This window comes from Typopeltis vanoorti, chromosome 15, assembly GCF_054136105.1.
Source record: "Typopeltis vanoorti isolate ZY-2024b chromosome 15, IOZ_Tvanoo_1.0, whole genome shotgun sequence".
Lineage (NCBI taxonomy): Eukaryota > Metazoa > Arthropoda > Arachnida > Uropygi > Thelyphonidae > Typopeltis > Typopeltis vanoorti.
Genome location: NC_143563.1, coordinates 50,742,324 through 50,757,872, shown reverse-complemented (window position 1 = coordinate 50,757,872; position 15,549 = coordinate 50,742,324). Strand labels below are relative to the sequence as shown.

General features: G+C 33.9%; 1 protein-coding gene across 1 annotated transcript in view; it reads left to right on the top strand.

Annotated features, from left to right (window-relative positions):
• Positions 1-1,150: 1,150 nt before the first annotated feature.
• Positions 1,151-15,549, top strand: part of LOC150098755 (ovochymase-2-like) — a 122,720-nt gene continuing 108,321 nt past the window's right edge. The window contains exons 1-3 of the mRNA XM_090405744.1: positions 1,151-1,227; positions 1,789-2,017; positions 3,980-4,101. Of these exons, the coding sequence (XP_090261870.1) occupies positions 1,151-1,227; positions 1,789-2,017; positions 3,980-4,101 (428 nt within the window). The remainder of the gene's footprint in view (positions 1,228-1,788; positions 2,018-3,979; positions 4,102-15,549) is intronic.

Genomic DNA, 15,549 nt, shown 5'->3' with positions numbered 1-15,549 from the left:
CAAAAACGCTCACCTCATTCGCCCTTGGCGATTAAATTTTGCTTGCTGGCGAACAGCTTCAGACTAGATAAAATGGAATATTTTTTATTTGCCAAAAATTAAATTGGCAAACATTTATTTTTACTTTCAGAAAAATCAAAAAAGTGTTTTTTTACTTATTGATTATTTATTGATTTATTGATTGATTTCTCTGGCTTGGAATAATTTTCATACAAAGGGAATACTATATTCTCCAAACAGCAATATATCACTAATCAGTTCATGAAATCCCTATTGATTAATTTGAACATATTAAAAATGTGGCAAGGCACGTTTAGGGTGTAAATATTTTTTGTGGGAGGAGAATTTTGGATAAATTTTCAATTCCTGGACTTGGGTGATACTCTAAATGATTTTCTGTTGTTGCATCCCTCAGCATTAATTTGGTTTTCAGATACACTTCCTCAGACTCTGTATTACCTAATTATTTTTCGAGTTTCACCACGTCTTGAAATTGACGATTATCGATCATTCTTATGCATCTGAATTAACCAATGGTTTCCAGCCACAGGACACTTGTTGGATTGGCATTTTCTGTTTAATACCCAATTCTGAGTATACTTCAGATAATATTCCACGTCGATGCACTATTATGGAAGCAGATGTTCTTATTGATCTCTCTGTTTACCATTATCACTACCATACGAAGTTATTTAGGTAAGAAATGTGTCCACTTGATCGCAGACGCTACCTTCGAGAGGAGAAAATATAGGTACAGCAAGTGTCCTTGGCCTCTTCATGTTCTAATGACAATGAAGCCATTTATGCAAAATTTTAAATCAAAATTAACTTCAATATGCTTGTTTAAATAGATAATATAATTAAGATATGGAATGAAGGTATGAAACACTTTCATACTTAATTTCTATTCCGTCATAGTAAATTGTATTATCTCGTTATTTCTTATGAAAGTACAGAATTCTCAATTTTCTTTAATTTAATCATAATTATCATCTAATATTTTTATTCCTGTGCAATATACTATAAATCATACATCTGATTGCAGATATTTAATGATATTTGTCTCACTCTGAACTCACTATTTTTCTCCCAGATAGAGTTGGCTGATCCGGTCAAACAGCTGGGTTCGAGAATACTCTTGATGTTCGAAATGTTTGCTTTAGAATTCGATGACTTCTGCACAAAAGATTGGTTTGAAATAAATGGCCCTGAAGGAGAGGTGGACAAGTAAGTCAAGAAACTTTGATTATAAAAAAAATAAACATTTCTGCAAGCTATGACTGTGTTATTAAACTATTTAATGTTCAGAATAAGGAATGTTGGAAGCAACGAATCATATGCTCGCAGTACGATTTAGAGCTATGGACACAAGAAAAGATACTAATCATACCTTTTGTAATTTCACACAAAATAATACTATAATAAACAACAAATACTGTATATAAATGGAAATTAAAAACCATTATGCTACCTGCTAATATGCTATAAGTAGAACCTTTTCATAGATGGGAAATGTATAAAATAAACAAATATAAACAGCCCTTACCCGGTGTCATTCCATTTAATGTATTGCATTCTAAAAGTTTTGCATTTGCGCAATAGATTTTTTTAAAATGTGTTATAATTGATATATTATTATAGCGTATAACAGTCAAATCTCGTAGACTACCTTTGTAGTAATTTATACCAATGGGAAAAATTTATTTATGGTCATTCATTGAAAGTATCATCATATATCCTAAATATCTGCATATCTGTACTTTTTTTCTCTCTTTATTTGTTAATTAGGTTCTGTGGGGTGCAAGATGGCAGAATCCTTCTATCCAAAGAGTCAACTTTGAACTTACGTTTCTTCTCCAATTCAGAACACCAGGAACGTGGATTTAAAATTCGAGTAGAAATTCTTTATTCCCATTGTTCTGGTATGATTGAAGGATTCACGGAAACAACATTTATTACTAGCCCAAACTATCCTAACTCCTATCGTAGCAACGATGTTTGTGTTTGGAAGATTGTGGTGAGTTAAGCATTTCCTTATCTTTCACGAAATTAAACAATGTGACGTCACAAACACACACACATGGAATAATAGCATGCAAATACACACTCCGTATAATATAATATGTAACTATAATATGAAGTTATATTAAAATTTAATGTCAAAGCAGAGTGAAATTTATTACCATACGTGTTCACTGATATTTTATTGCGACATCCGATAAATCATTTGACCAAATATCAGGGATCAGTTGAACATTATCCATATAGAAGCACGTCTGGTCAATCCCTTGCCAAAGAACATAGATACAAAAGGTACTAATTTAGCAATAAATGTTAGGAGAGCACTTGGCCATTTTTAACATCTCTCTCTCTCTTTTTCTGTCTCTCTTTATAATTTGAAACATAATCGTAAATCGAACAATTTGATTTCTATTACTTTTGAAAGTTATAGGTAAAGATCCTTTCCCTGCAATGTAACATTTCTCGAATATTTGTTAACCAAAATATAGTTTTTATAATGAAAAAATTAATTTTTCTGTTTTGGAATATAAGCTGTGTGTGTCTGCCAACAAATTTGGCATAAAATAATTTTAATTTTAATCAATAATTAACATTTTTACATTATTAATTCATGCACTGTATGTGTATGTGAAGCAAAAGTATGTGTATATTAGCTGTAAAACCAAATTCAAATTTGATTCTGCAAATAAGTCTAAATAAGTCTAAATACTTTAAAAATTGCAACTAAAGTAATTATTATTGTTAGAGATTAGAGATAGAAACAGAGAGAGAGAGAGAACTGAGGATGTCGTGTAATATCTGAGAGCAATGCAATGCAATACTTTTTTAAAATCGCGGCAAAGAAATTTTTGGATTCGGTTATAGCCTGATTTACAACTAGACAAGTTAAAACGAATATATTCTGACTAAAAATTACAACTGGATCGAAAGTGAGCAAAAGAATTTTTCTTTCTTTTTGTTTTTTGTTTATGTCTTTTCTGTGCATCTTTTATCATTATGCATATTTTTTATTTTCTATGATTATGCATTAATAGAAATACATTTCTCGCTAGTGAGGACAAAACAGAGGTGTGTTCTCCCTTATTTCTCACAGTTCCTTATTTTGAATTTGATCAAGATAAGTAAAAATGAATTGTGTTGTCTCATAATGGACGATGGGATATTATCATTAGGCAAAGAAGAAGCACGCGAGGAACATTTTCTCGCACTCTTTTCTATAAATTTACAGAAACGTTTCGCAGGTAGAATCTTCCTATCATTCATCCTATCATCCATCACAGATGAATAAAAAAAGTGCATCTGTCACGTGTGGTTTAATACAGCACATATTCAAAAAGATTTTAGTGATTCTCTTTCTCTCTCCCTAAGCTTTATTTAATTAATTAAGCATGCTTTTTTGGAAGTTGATGCAATACCAAAATTGTTTTATATGAACCATTAGGAAAGAGAGAGAGAGAGAGGGGGGAAAGGATAATTGCAACCATCATTCAATATAAAGTTTCATGTATGTGGTTCAGTAATGGCATATCTGTAAGCACCGCAGTTTGAATTATTTTCTACACTCTCTGCTTTATTAATCAGCACATAAAAGGTCATTTTGCTTTCCCATACAGTATCTTTGAAGATTCACGACCTCTGCCTATCTATCCAATCAGTAGGTTTTGAATATTAACAATAACCTGCCTTGTGGTGACCTCCTTCAATGCTCTCTCCAAATCTCATTATTTCTGTCGCTTCTTAACATCATTGCTGCACTACACAAGTCAATTTAACAATTACTCCAGTAATATTAGCAGTTAGAAACAGTAGATACTGAATCATTAAAATAAAAACTTATATTAATAGAAAGGGGGATGGTAAATCCCTTTGTGTTTATATTAACATATTCGCCGGTAAAATAGCCTTTCGGCTAATTAAATTAGCATAAAACCTATATTGTTTACTTTTTCTTCTATAGGTTCCTCAAGGAAAGCGATTAAAGCTAGAATTTGATGGAACATTTGATCTTCAAGATGAGCTATTGTGTGGGGATTTTCTAATGATCACCGAAAACAAAGACTTTAAACAGGAAGCTCTAAGGTAATATATATATATATATATGAAAAAAGCTTTAATGACTGATGCCGAGAAAAAAAAATGACATTGTATATTTGAAAAGATACTACTACTAGTTTACTAGTTTCGCTGAATTGATCAACATCTTCATGTATCAAAATCAAAGAAATATACAAAGAATTACAGTGACTTAAAATTGTAATAACAGAACAATTACAATAATGTGAGTAGCGTGTTTGACAACCAAAAGCGAGCTTGAGTTCCAAACAAACGTAAACTACGCATTGTTGCGAGTGCGCCAATATTGAACAGAGGCAACGGGTGCGTTAGAGAGATTAAATCATCTTAGGCTCTTATTGATATGTGAAAAATCTAGAGCAATTTCTCTAGATTATACCGAGAATGACAAATTTATTTTATGATACAACTAGTTTCGTTGAAATACACCTTCTTCAGGTATCATTGGTAAAGAGTAAAATAAAAATAACACACACACATGAAAAAAACATTAACAGAACTAGTATAAAACAAGTACATTTAAAAGGAATGCGTGCTAGAGTTCCAACTGAAGTTGATTACGTGCGTGAGCTGGTATTAGTGCGCCAGTACTGGACAGTGGCAATGTGCGCATCAGAAATATTATAGCTAAGGTTGTTATTAATATGAGATGAATCAAGTGATATTTCTTTAGATTCAATTATTCTTCTTTCCAGTTCATCATAGCACACATGGATATTACAGGTTTTTTGCCAATCAACGATGTGTTGGCGGCCATCATCTGCGTTGACGGAGAAGAGAACGTGGCTAGAGAGAGCGCTGGCTCTGGTTCTGGTGTAAGAAATGTCTCTTTGATGTCCCTCCATGCGTAAAAGCTTGGATTTAGAAGTTTGGCAGTAATATGGCTTGACACAATCACACAAATGTTTATAGACTCCTGGATACTGAGTACTGAGTAGGAAGATGTTTCATTTTAGGTCTACTTAGTATGGAGCGAAGTTTAGGAAACGTAGTGAAGTAAGTTCTAATGTTGAATTTTGAAGCATTTTTGCCACTTTCGGGGTGAGAGAGCTGATGTTTGATAACGAAATAAAACCTCTTGGTGGAGAAGAATCTTCAAGAGCAGTTGAGTGGTGGACAGAGAGAAATTTATTAATCTTTTTAAGAGAGAATCCATTGTTAATGAAAGACTTTTTCAGAAAATTGAGTTCATATTCAATTTCTGTTTAATCTGTTATGTTACCTTTAATTTCCTTTTTTATATACAGTTCTACCGAGTAAATAATGAACATTAATATCAATTTTTATCAATTAATATCAAAGATTATCAGAAAAATCTCAGGTCCATTGGATTATTCATTAACAGGCTAGTATTTCTCAAAAGATATAAGTTCCATTCTGTAATTCCACGATTTCTTAATTTTAAAGAATCCATTACAACCGCCAGAGCTCAAAGAATTTTCCACAGAGGTAAACTAGAGCTTTTATCAGAACGGATTTTTGATACAAAACGTAGTCTAGCTGCTTATTTTTCTAACAAGAACGCTCTTGAAGTCCGTTTATCAACTTCTCTAGACTCTTCATCTTGGAACAATTTAAAAGATTTCTGCGCTCTAAAAGCTTTTAATATCCAGAACGCTAACAAAATTATTCTCATCAGAAAATTCAATTCTTTAAAATGTATGCAGGATCGTCACACTTCCAATCTTAATTCTCCCTATATAAAAAAAGTTGTTATTAATAATTCTTCCCATCCACTTTCAACGGCAGAAAAAAGTGTACTTCCTAAAGGTCTCAATTTTGTTATAGCTCCTACTTCAATACCTAAAGAACTATTCTTAACAAAGATAGAAAAAGATGCATCCCTATTACCAATCCAAGAAGCAAACCTTCTTCGTATGGAAGCTATTTTCACTATAAATCATGCAAGACCACCTTCTGATAACATTTCCCATTCTGAAAGATCAGCTATTAAAAGTTTGAGATACAATAAAGACATCATTATTCTCCCTGCAGACAAAGGGAATGCTACTGTGATCTTAAATAGATCAGATTATCATAACAAAATTTTAGAACTTCTAAACACTGACACTTACTCTGAACTAAATAGTGATCCTACTAAAGAACTGCACAATAGGACCAACAATTTACTGAAAGACACCTCAGAGTTACCAAGAAACATCCGTCTTTCCCTTAGGTCGATTCATCCTCTAATCCCTACGTTATATGGACTCCCTAAGATCCATAAATTAAACTCTCCTCTTAGACCTATCGTTGAAGGCATAAACTCCCCTACTTACAACCTCTCAAAATACCTCGCATCCTTTTTAAAAAACCTTTGTGGTACTTCCTTTTCTCATGTAAAAATTTCTGCTGATTTTGTCTCAAAAATTAAAGACATCAAACTCAACACATCAGATTTAATGGCAAGTTTCGATATTGTTTACCTCTTCACGACTGTATCTACTCAAGAGGTTCTATACCTTCTCCAGAGGAAACTATCCAAGAAATTTTTCTCCTTACTTTCTCACTGTGTAAACTCAGGATACTTCAAATATGATAACAAGATTTATAAACAAAACTCAGGTTTAGCTATGGGCAGCCGGCTCCCTCCAATTCTTGCTGACATATTTTTTAAAGATTTTGAAGAAAAAAGCTATTAATTCCTCAACTCTTAAACCTAAAGTTTGGTATCGTTACATTGACGATGTATTTCTCATCTGGCAACACGGTATCAACAACTTCAACCTTTTTCTGGACCACCTCAACAAGTTTCATCAGAAAATCAACTTCACCTGTGAACGAGAATCCGACGAATGTCTTCCCTTTCTGCACTTAAAACTTACGAGATGCGCTGAGAACATCAAAATCTCCATTTTTAGAAAACCCACTCACACAGACAGATACCTTCATGCTTCTTCCCATCACTACCCTCCACGTTTGGTATTATTTCAACCCTGGCACATCGTGCCAGAACTTTATTAACAGATGAAACAGAAATTGAATATGAACTCCATTTTCTTAAAAAGTCTTTCATTAACAATGGATTCTCTCTTAAAAAGATTAATAAATTTCTCTCTGTCCACCACTCAACTGCTCTTGAAGATGCTTCTCCACCAAGAGGTTTTATTTCGTTACCATACATCAGCTCTCTCACCCCGAAACTGGCAAAAATGCTTCAGAAATTCAACATTAGAACTTGCTTCACTACGTTCCCTAAACTTCGCTCCATACTAAGTAGACTTAAAATGAAACATCTTCCTACTCAGTATCCAGGAGTCTATAAACTTTTGTGTGATTGTGGCAAGCCATATTACTGCCAAACGTCTAAATCCATCCTTTTACGCATGGGGTAACATCACAGAGACATTTCTTACAACAGAACCAGAGCCAGCGCTCTCTCTAGCCACGTTCTATTCTCCGTCAACGCAGATGATGGCCGCCAACACATCGTTGATTGGCAAAAAACCTGTAATATCCATGTGTGCTATGATGAACTGGAAAGAAGAATAATTGATATATATATATATATATGAGAGAATGATCATTGAATCGGTTAACATACATAGTTTTATGAAAAAATTGAATGACTAGAACCGAAATTGAAGTAAAAAGGTTTTAATATAAAAACACTACTAGTTTCGGCCTGCAACAGCCTTCTTCAGGTGACATTATAAAAGAAAAAACACTAAACGTTCAGGGTTAGAAGACTATGAACAGCATAGAGAGTCTCTATACATAATTAGCATGAAAAAGTTGTAGTTGTATTTGAAGCTGTTCTTTCGTTTGTTGCATTGTTGGGAGAGTGTGCTTGCTGCATCACCTGAACGCCAGTACATGATTACAGCTGAATGACTATCTGGGAGGTTGTAGCTTAAGTTGTTATTTAGATGAACAGGACTGAAGATGATTTCTCTAGATTACACAATTTTTATCTCTGTTTCATCACTGCAACGGAAGATATCAGTAGATTTTTCCCAGCAGACTTTGTGACTTTGGTTATCAGCATTAGGATTAGCCGAGAAAAGGATATGATTTGATAATGCACTCGCTCTCTGTCTCTTGTAAGTAATGTCTCTGATGTGTTCTTCCATACACATTTCGACAGATTTGTCTGTCTGCCCAAAATAAGGAATATCGTAATCACATACTGGCGTTCACGTGATGCAGCAAACACGCACTCTCCCAACAATGCAACAAACGAAAGAACAGCTTCAAATACAACTACAACGTTTTCGTGCTAATTATGTATAAAGACGCTCTATGTTGTTCATAGTCTTCTAACCCTCAACGTTTAGTGTTTTTTCTTTTATAATGTCACCTGAAGAAGGCTGTTACAGGCCGAAACTAGTAGTGTTTTTATATTAAAACCTTTTTACTTAAATCTCGGTTCTAGTCATTCAATTTTTTCATATATATATAAATTCGAAATTGAATCCCCCGCTCAGTCTCCACATTCTATATAGGGAAGAAGCCCCCTCCTACTTCCTATAAGGGAATTAAAGGCGTTAGCTAGTTTATTTAATTTTTTTAAAACAAAATAGGCCTGTGTTGCTCAGTGGAAGTGGCGCTTGGTCACTCGAAGTCAGGCTTAAGTTCAAGTATAGTCGTCGACTGAAGGAACTTTTTCTAAGCCATTCTTCGACCGATTCCCGTGTTAGCCGATCTCTGGCACGGGCAAGCGGGTTTTTCTTCCCCAAAAGTCAGTTTTTTTTATCCCGGAAACTGAAGAAAATCGACCGTAGTATCCACATTATTTCAAACAGTAACATATATTGGTAGAGGTAGGTACCAAGGGATGGCAGCACTTGTTTGTCAGCATGTTCATCGGTTGCTGTTATTAAATACCGATAGACATGTGCCAGTTATCTCTTACTGGCCACTATTGGCGATTGAACTGCCCACTCAGTCTCCAAATGCCAGATAGCGTATACAGGCGTCAATTTCTCTTCTCCCTATAAGGGAATATATATATATATATATATATATATATATATGGGGCGAATATTCCGGGTGTGCTAGCTGTGGGGTGCTCATCCACAAAATCTCTGTTTCACCGACATTATATTTTTGCATTTATTTCCATTAAGGCTACCCAAATAATGCTTCATTTATAATGCTTCATTGTCCTCTCACGAGGGTAATAAAGCATTAGTGCTTCATCAAGAGATCACTTTTCGATGAGTAAACATTTCCTCATATTCGTGTTAATAGCCCGGGTGTGCTATCGAAATGCATACACCTTTGAGCTCTTCGAAAAGATGTAGAGGGTGCAGTGGGTTAAATTCTTAGCTTTCTAGTATTTTTAACCTAATGTGATGGCAAGGCTGGGTGAGCTAACAATTTGAGCTCACCCAGCATCTTGCTGCTCTGATTGGTTATTGCAATTGAACAATGCAATTGAACGTTGTCACTTCTCATGAGTTGAGTGCTCTCTTATCTGAGTGCTGTATTACAAACAGCTGTTATACGAGTTTTCTGGAACTGAATATTTGAAAGTGGATGTTAGCAGAAAAAGCTAATTGTTTTTTCTTTTAATTCTGCAGTATAGCATCTGATGAGGTAGCAACGTTTTTTAACGGTATAGAAACATTATTATTTTAGTCTTCCGAAATAATAGACAGTAAAAATAAATATTTCTGAATAAAAAAATGAATGTTATGTGTATTATAAGACGTCGTTTATCTACAACAAAATATAATACCAGATAATATGTGAGATTGATAAGACAGAAAAACCGCTGATACTAATGAATGTATGATTCTCAAAAGTGTGGATAATTCTGATAATGATCGAATGTAAGGTACACTGAGTCTCAGTAAACAAAATAAAATTATTGCAAGACGGAGCGAAATATACACAAACTAGAGAAATACGTAACATATGCAACTTTTATGAGATGAATTGCTGCTCTATGAAGCCATACTTATTCCTGCAATAATCTCTCTCTCTCTCTCTCTCTCTCTCTCTCTCTCTCTCTCTCTCTCATAAGTTTTCTTTTTTAAGAATTACGCCATAATAATTTCACAAATTCATGTTTAGTCTTTATGGTTTTGTGCTATTAGCTCTACCCAGTAACGTATAGGACAAACACATCACAAATGATAATTATTAATAAATCGTTTACCATTAATGAAAGTGTTTCTACTCACACTTATTCTTTCCTATGGTTACATTTCTTATAAATGATGGTTCACATATTTTCATCTTTGATTATTTCAAATATATCAACCAAATATAGCATTCCAGCTGCCTGTGTAGGTCAGTGGATGTGATGTTTGCATACCATAGCGCTTGACCTCATGAACGAAGTTAGTTTCGAATCTATTCGGCGAATAGAAGAAATTTTTCTAAGATTTTTCGAGTGTTTCCCGAGTTAATCGATCTCTGGCACGGGCAAGCGGGTTTTGTTTCCTGGAAACTCTGGTTTTTCGTCCTGTAAACTCAAGAAAATTGACCATAGAATCCATATTATTTCAGACTTAGGGTTAGGAAACACGAGAAACCGGCACTTGTCGAACCGTCTCTCTTCACTGCATGCCGCTTAATTAGTGATAGCCTTGGGTCATCAGTCTCTGATTGGCTGCCTGTGTAGATTGAACTCCTCCCTCAGTTTCCAAAAGTTAGATAGAGCTAAATGGCCAAACCTACCCCCTATATACGGGAATAAAAAAGGTGTTAGCATATTTTTATTTATTTTTTTCGAATATAGCATTCTCCTTTATTGTTGTTTAATAATAAATCCCAAAGCCAACAGATTTTCCCCCCACTCAATGCAGAAGTATCAAAGTTATCCTGCAATTAATTGCATTGGACCAATTAAGATGAGTGTTGATGCGCTATGCACTCTCAAAACCTTCATACATCGATAAAAATGCAATCACAGGGTGATGGGCATGTGCAGCAGGAAAGGGGGATGAGGAACTTCCCCCGATATCGAGTAAAAAAGTCCATAATTTATAATCGTAAAAGTGATTGAGATATTTAATCTTACACTCTCGACCCTGGGATGCTTTCTCTGTCTAAAAAGTTTATTCTGGGTTGGCCTGTATTGCCCATGGGAGTAGTCATAGAACACATACTTTATTGTAGCGATATCGGCGCGCTTAGCCTAGTGGCTGTGCGCTTCGCAACTGTATGACTGGGAAAGGTGTGTCCCAGGTTCGATTCCCGTCGACGACGTGAGTAGTTTGAGGATCTTCGTCAGCCATAGCCAAGTCTTGGGCAGGGGCAGTGGGGTTTTTTTCGCCTGTTTATCTGGCGTTTTCCATCCCACAAGCATGCAAAACGGCTCCGTGAACACACACACACACTAATCTACAGCCATAAATATTTAACCCCTCATGAGGGGACTTAACTCTCCCCAATAGGAACGGTGGAGAAAAAGAAGGAAACTCCATACGAATGAATAAATTGCAGCAATAAAATACATATTCCTTTTTTTTTTTTTCATCTTTTTCTGATTTGTGAAAAGATGTTCATTACTGTTGTGAACAGAGACCAGTTCGTTCGGCTTCTGTGTCCAGTGAATCAGTGAGCAAAGTGTGAATTGTCAATTTATAGTGAAACAAATTTAAACAGAAAAATACATTTTTAAAAGGTAAGCATATGTAATTTAATATTATTTTACTTGAAGTTTTATGATTTTTTTTCTTTTAAACTGAAATAATTTAATTTCGAATTTTGGGATTATTTAATAAGTTGAATTTTAATAAAATATGTTGGTCAATTTTTTTATATATGAAATTGCGCTAAATACTGTATTAATTCTGAACACTTTATTTCCAAGAATTAGAGATCATTAAAGTCGATGTAAAATTAAAATAATGTATTTATAATTTACATCAACAAATAATTACATCAAATAAATGACAAACGACGTTTATTCATGTAATTATATAATTGCGTCAATAAATATAAAAATGTATTGATGTAATTATTTATCTCCACGCTTTGTCCCCCCCCCCCGGGAAAATTTTTTGTGATATTTGTAGCACAAGTAGCATAACCTACATGACAGCACACCCTACCAAAATATCAGTGACACATGACACTACTGATATATATATATATATATATATATATATATATATATATATATATATATATATATATATATATATATATATAAATACTGGCAGGACGGGACTTTAACAAAACCATGTTGGCCCTTATAGAGCATCATATTGTGATCCACTGAATCCTTAATTCTAAACTTTACCAACTTTTCCAATACTTTACCTCCGCTTTCGAACATATCAAATTGGGCACTTGAACAGAGATTCAAGTGCCCAATGACATCTGAGATGAAATATATATTTATGCTGCTATAATCAGAGACTTACATAATTATAGAGCTTTACATAATTGAACTTTTAGTTTGAATAATATTTCGTGACCACTGTGAGTACAGAAAGGTTTGTGTATATTGAACCTCAAAGCAGCTAGTGGATGCAATTAAATTAATCTCTCTCTCTCTCTCTCTCCATCGGAAAACTCAGGGTTTTAAATTTCGCGAAACAGACCACACACACACACAAATACACAAGCAGTTAGGAGATAATATGCTTCGCCTCCGTGCTAAATTTACTCCGTGTAATTCAACTAAAGATGGATAATCATTGATACTTCACTCGGAATTGGAATGAAAGGAATATTTCCGCGACCACTACAGTTACACCTGAAATGTATTAAGGAATCACCGTTTCGAATATAAATTACCTAAATACAGGGGAAAAAATACTATAACACACGGCACCATGAAAATTTCAATAACTTAATAATGAGAAAAATCTCCAACGTCCTTGAAAGACTTTCTTTAAAAAGAATGTCTAGCTTGAAACGCCTAACATTTGCTGATATAAAATTAAACACAAAATAAGGGATTCGAATAGGTTTTAGCAGTGAGGTTATGCCACTTTACTGCAATTTTTTCTTAGATTGCTTCGACTTCTGCCAAGTCGTATAACAGAAAAATTTGCATGTTGTCGAAATGTTTTTATTTATTTACTGTAAAATATTTGAATGTTTCATTTATTTTTACTGCATGTGTAGTTTCAATTAGTATATTTTGACTTCAGTTTGTTTTTTAAAATGACGTTCTTCATTTAATTTTGTTTATTTTATTTTATTTAATTCTCTAAAAAGAGTTTTTTACCCATAACCGTTTTCGGTACATTGCATTGTATACTAATTCAACGAGCAGAAAATACGACAGCCTGATGATTATAATCATCATTAATGTGAAATGCATTTAACCTATTTCTTTTATATTTAAACGTATTTACTCTTCATGTGTTATATATGAATCACTATAATCTACATTAGGATTATTTTCGAATTTCAGGTATTGTGGAAACAGTGCTCCACCTTCTATAACATCTATTGGCAATGAATTTCTGGTCATGTTTCGATCAGATTATTATTATGAAGGCCGTGGTTTTATAGCGACGTTTAATGTTATCGATGAAGGCAAGTTTTGTGTGTTTTTTTTTTTTAAAGTTGCAAACCTAATATGCGAATGAAAGTTTAATAAAACCACTTAATTATATCCTTTGCGATCTAAGTTTATTATTCTAAAGTTACCTTACAAACAAAGGAATCTCCATTACTCCTTAAAATTACTAATAAATTCGTCATTTATATAAACAAGACATTTCTTATCGATTAGGAATAAGGATAAACAGAGCGAGTTACATGGTGATGAAATAATTAAAATTTTGATAATGCATTAAACGTAACAGAAGATGCGTATCACATTCTAATTGAACCCACTTTATTTGTGTTCTTAATGCTGTAATGCAAACTTCCATTGACGAATTCCCACAGCTTCACTTAATACTTCGCTATCCTTAAGGTTTTCACAGTCAACTGAAGTTGTGTCTGAAATGTGCAAAAGCTTGTTTGTTTTCTTCAGAAATTTATATGTGATCGTTATCAAAGATCCAATACTAAAATTACATCCCTAAAAGATTTAAAAATATCTGCACGAGTTAAAATCAGTCACCATAACAAATACTAGTAACGTTTGAGAAAGAATCAATCTTGATTTCAGTGAGGTGTATTTCTTACTTTATACATAGACATAGCCAGCGGCGCACCCAGAAAGGAGACTAAGGAGACTTACCCCCCCCCCAAAAAAAAGAAAAAGGAAAAAAAAAAAACACTAGAAAAATTTCCAATAATCATTCCTAATTATTATTTTTTTAAAATTTATATTATATCATGTCTAGATGGGAATACCCTATAGCTCTCGAAAATCACGGCCACTATTCAACGAAGTATTGCTCTGTCAAACCAAGTGCAACTTCGTTTGCCCGAGCCGGACCAAAGGAGATCATGGGTATCATGTGTTGGCGATCATTGCAGATGCCCAGTCATAGGTCTTATGCAATCCGTAGTGTGTATTCTCAAATCGTATATTAAATCGACCCCCATCTCACAAAATTAAATCTTGAGTGCCCCCCTCCCCGAAGATTAAATCCTGAGTGCGGCTCTGGACACAGCACATCTGCATTGGTTATTTCTTAGCATAATATTTCAGTATAATATTTTACTTGGTTTTCCTTTAATTACAGAAGGAGCTCCACCACCACCGATTATTGAGTGCGGTAAGTACAAGAATATATTTTTAAACTTTAATTCTTTTTTCCCTTCATGCTTCATAATCAGTTAAGAGGGCTACAAATTTATTCATTAATATTAAGGGATTAAATAAGTAAATAAACAACTTAATGGTGTTATCATCACACATGAATATGTAATATATTTTAGCCATATTTTATTTGTTGTCTGCTGAAATTATTTCAAGTTTTATGTATATAATAGAATGTGGAAAAGACATATATATAAATGCAGATGAAGACAGAATTCTCGGAGGCAAAAATGTTCATCCACCCTATAGATATCCCTGGATGGTAAGGCAACATTATTGTTATTATTATTAATTATATAATTAGAGAAATTGTTCTAATCACCCAGTTACTGTACTTATGATATGAGTAATTAATAAGAAACTTTTCTAAACCATTTCCAGTTCTTAACAGACTTAATTAACATCAGTTTATTACGAGACATCTCCACTGATTCTATCGATTTATTGTGGGAAGACAATAATCTCATAACCCACCGACTATACTACTTAATTCTTAATACTACTTAAATACTACGTAATTCTCCTATTTGCATTCTCCTATTCTCCAAAATATCATCGTTAGGGGATCTTTCCCCATGATATTTTGTCTGCAAATTACACTATGCCAATTTTCTTGCATGTGGGATAAAAAATCCGAGTTTTGGGAATGAAAATCATGCTTCTTCACTATTAGATCGGCAAACTCACCTTCAATTGAAGCATTCGGTATAAAGATTTCTTCTCGTTACGATCAGAATCCAAATTAAGGACGTTTTCAGCGGAACGGCACAGTGAGCCATCGTTCTTTGAGTTGCACTTTTCAGTGGAGGTGCTTAAACAAA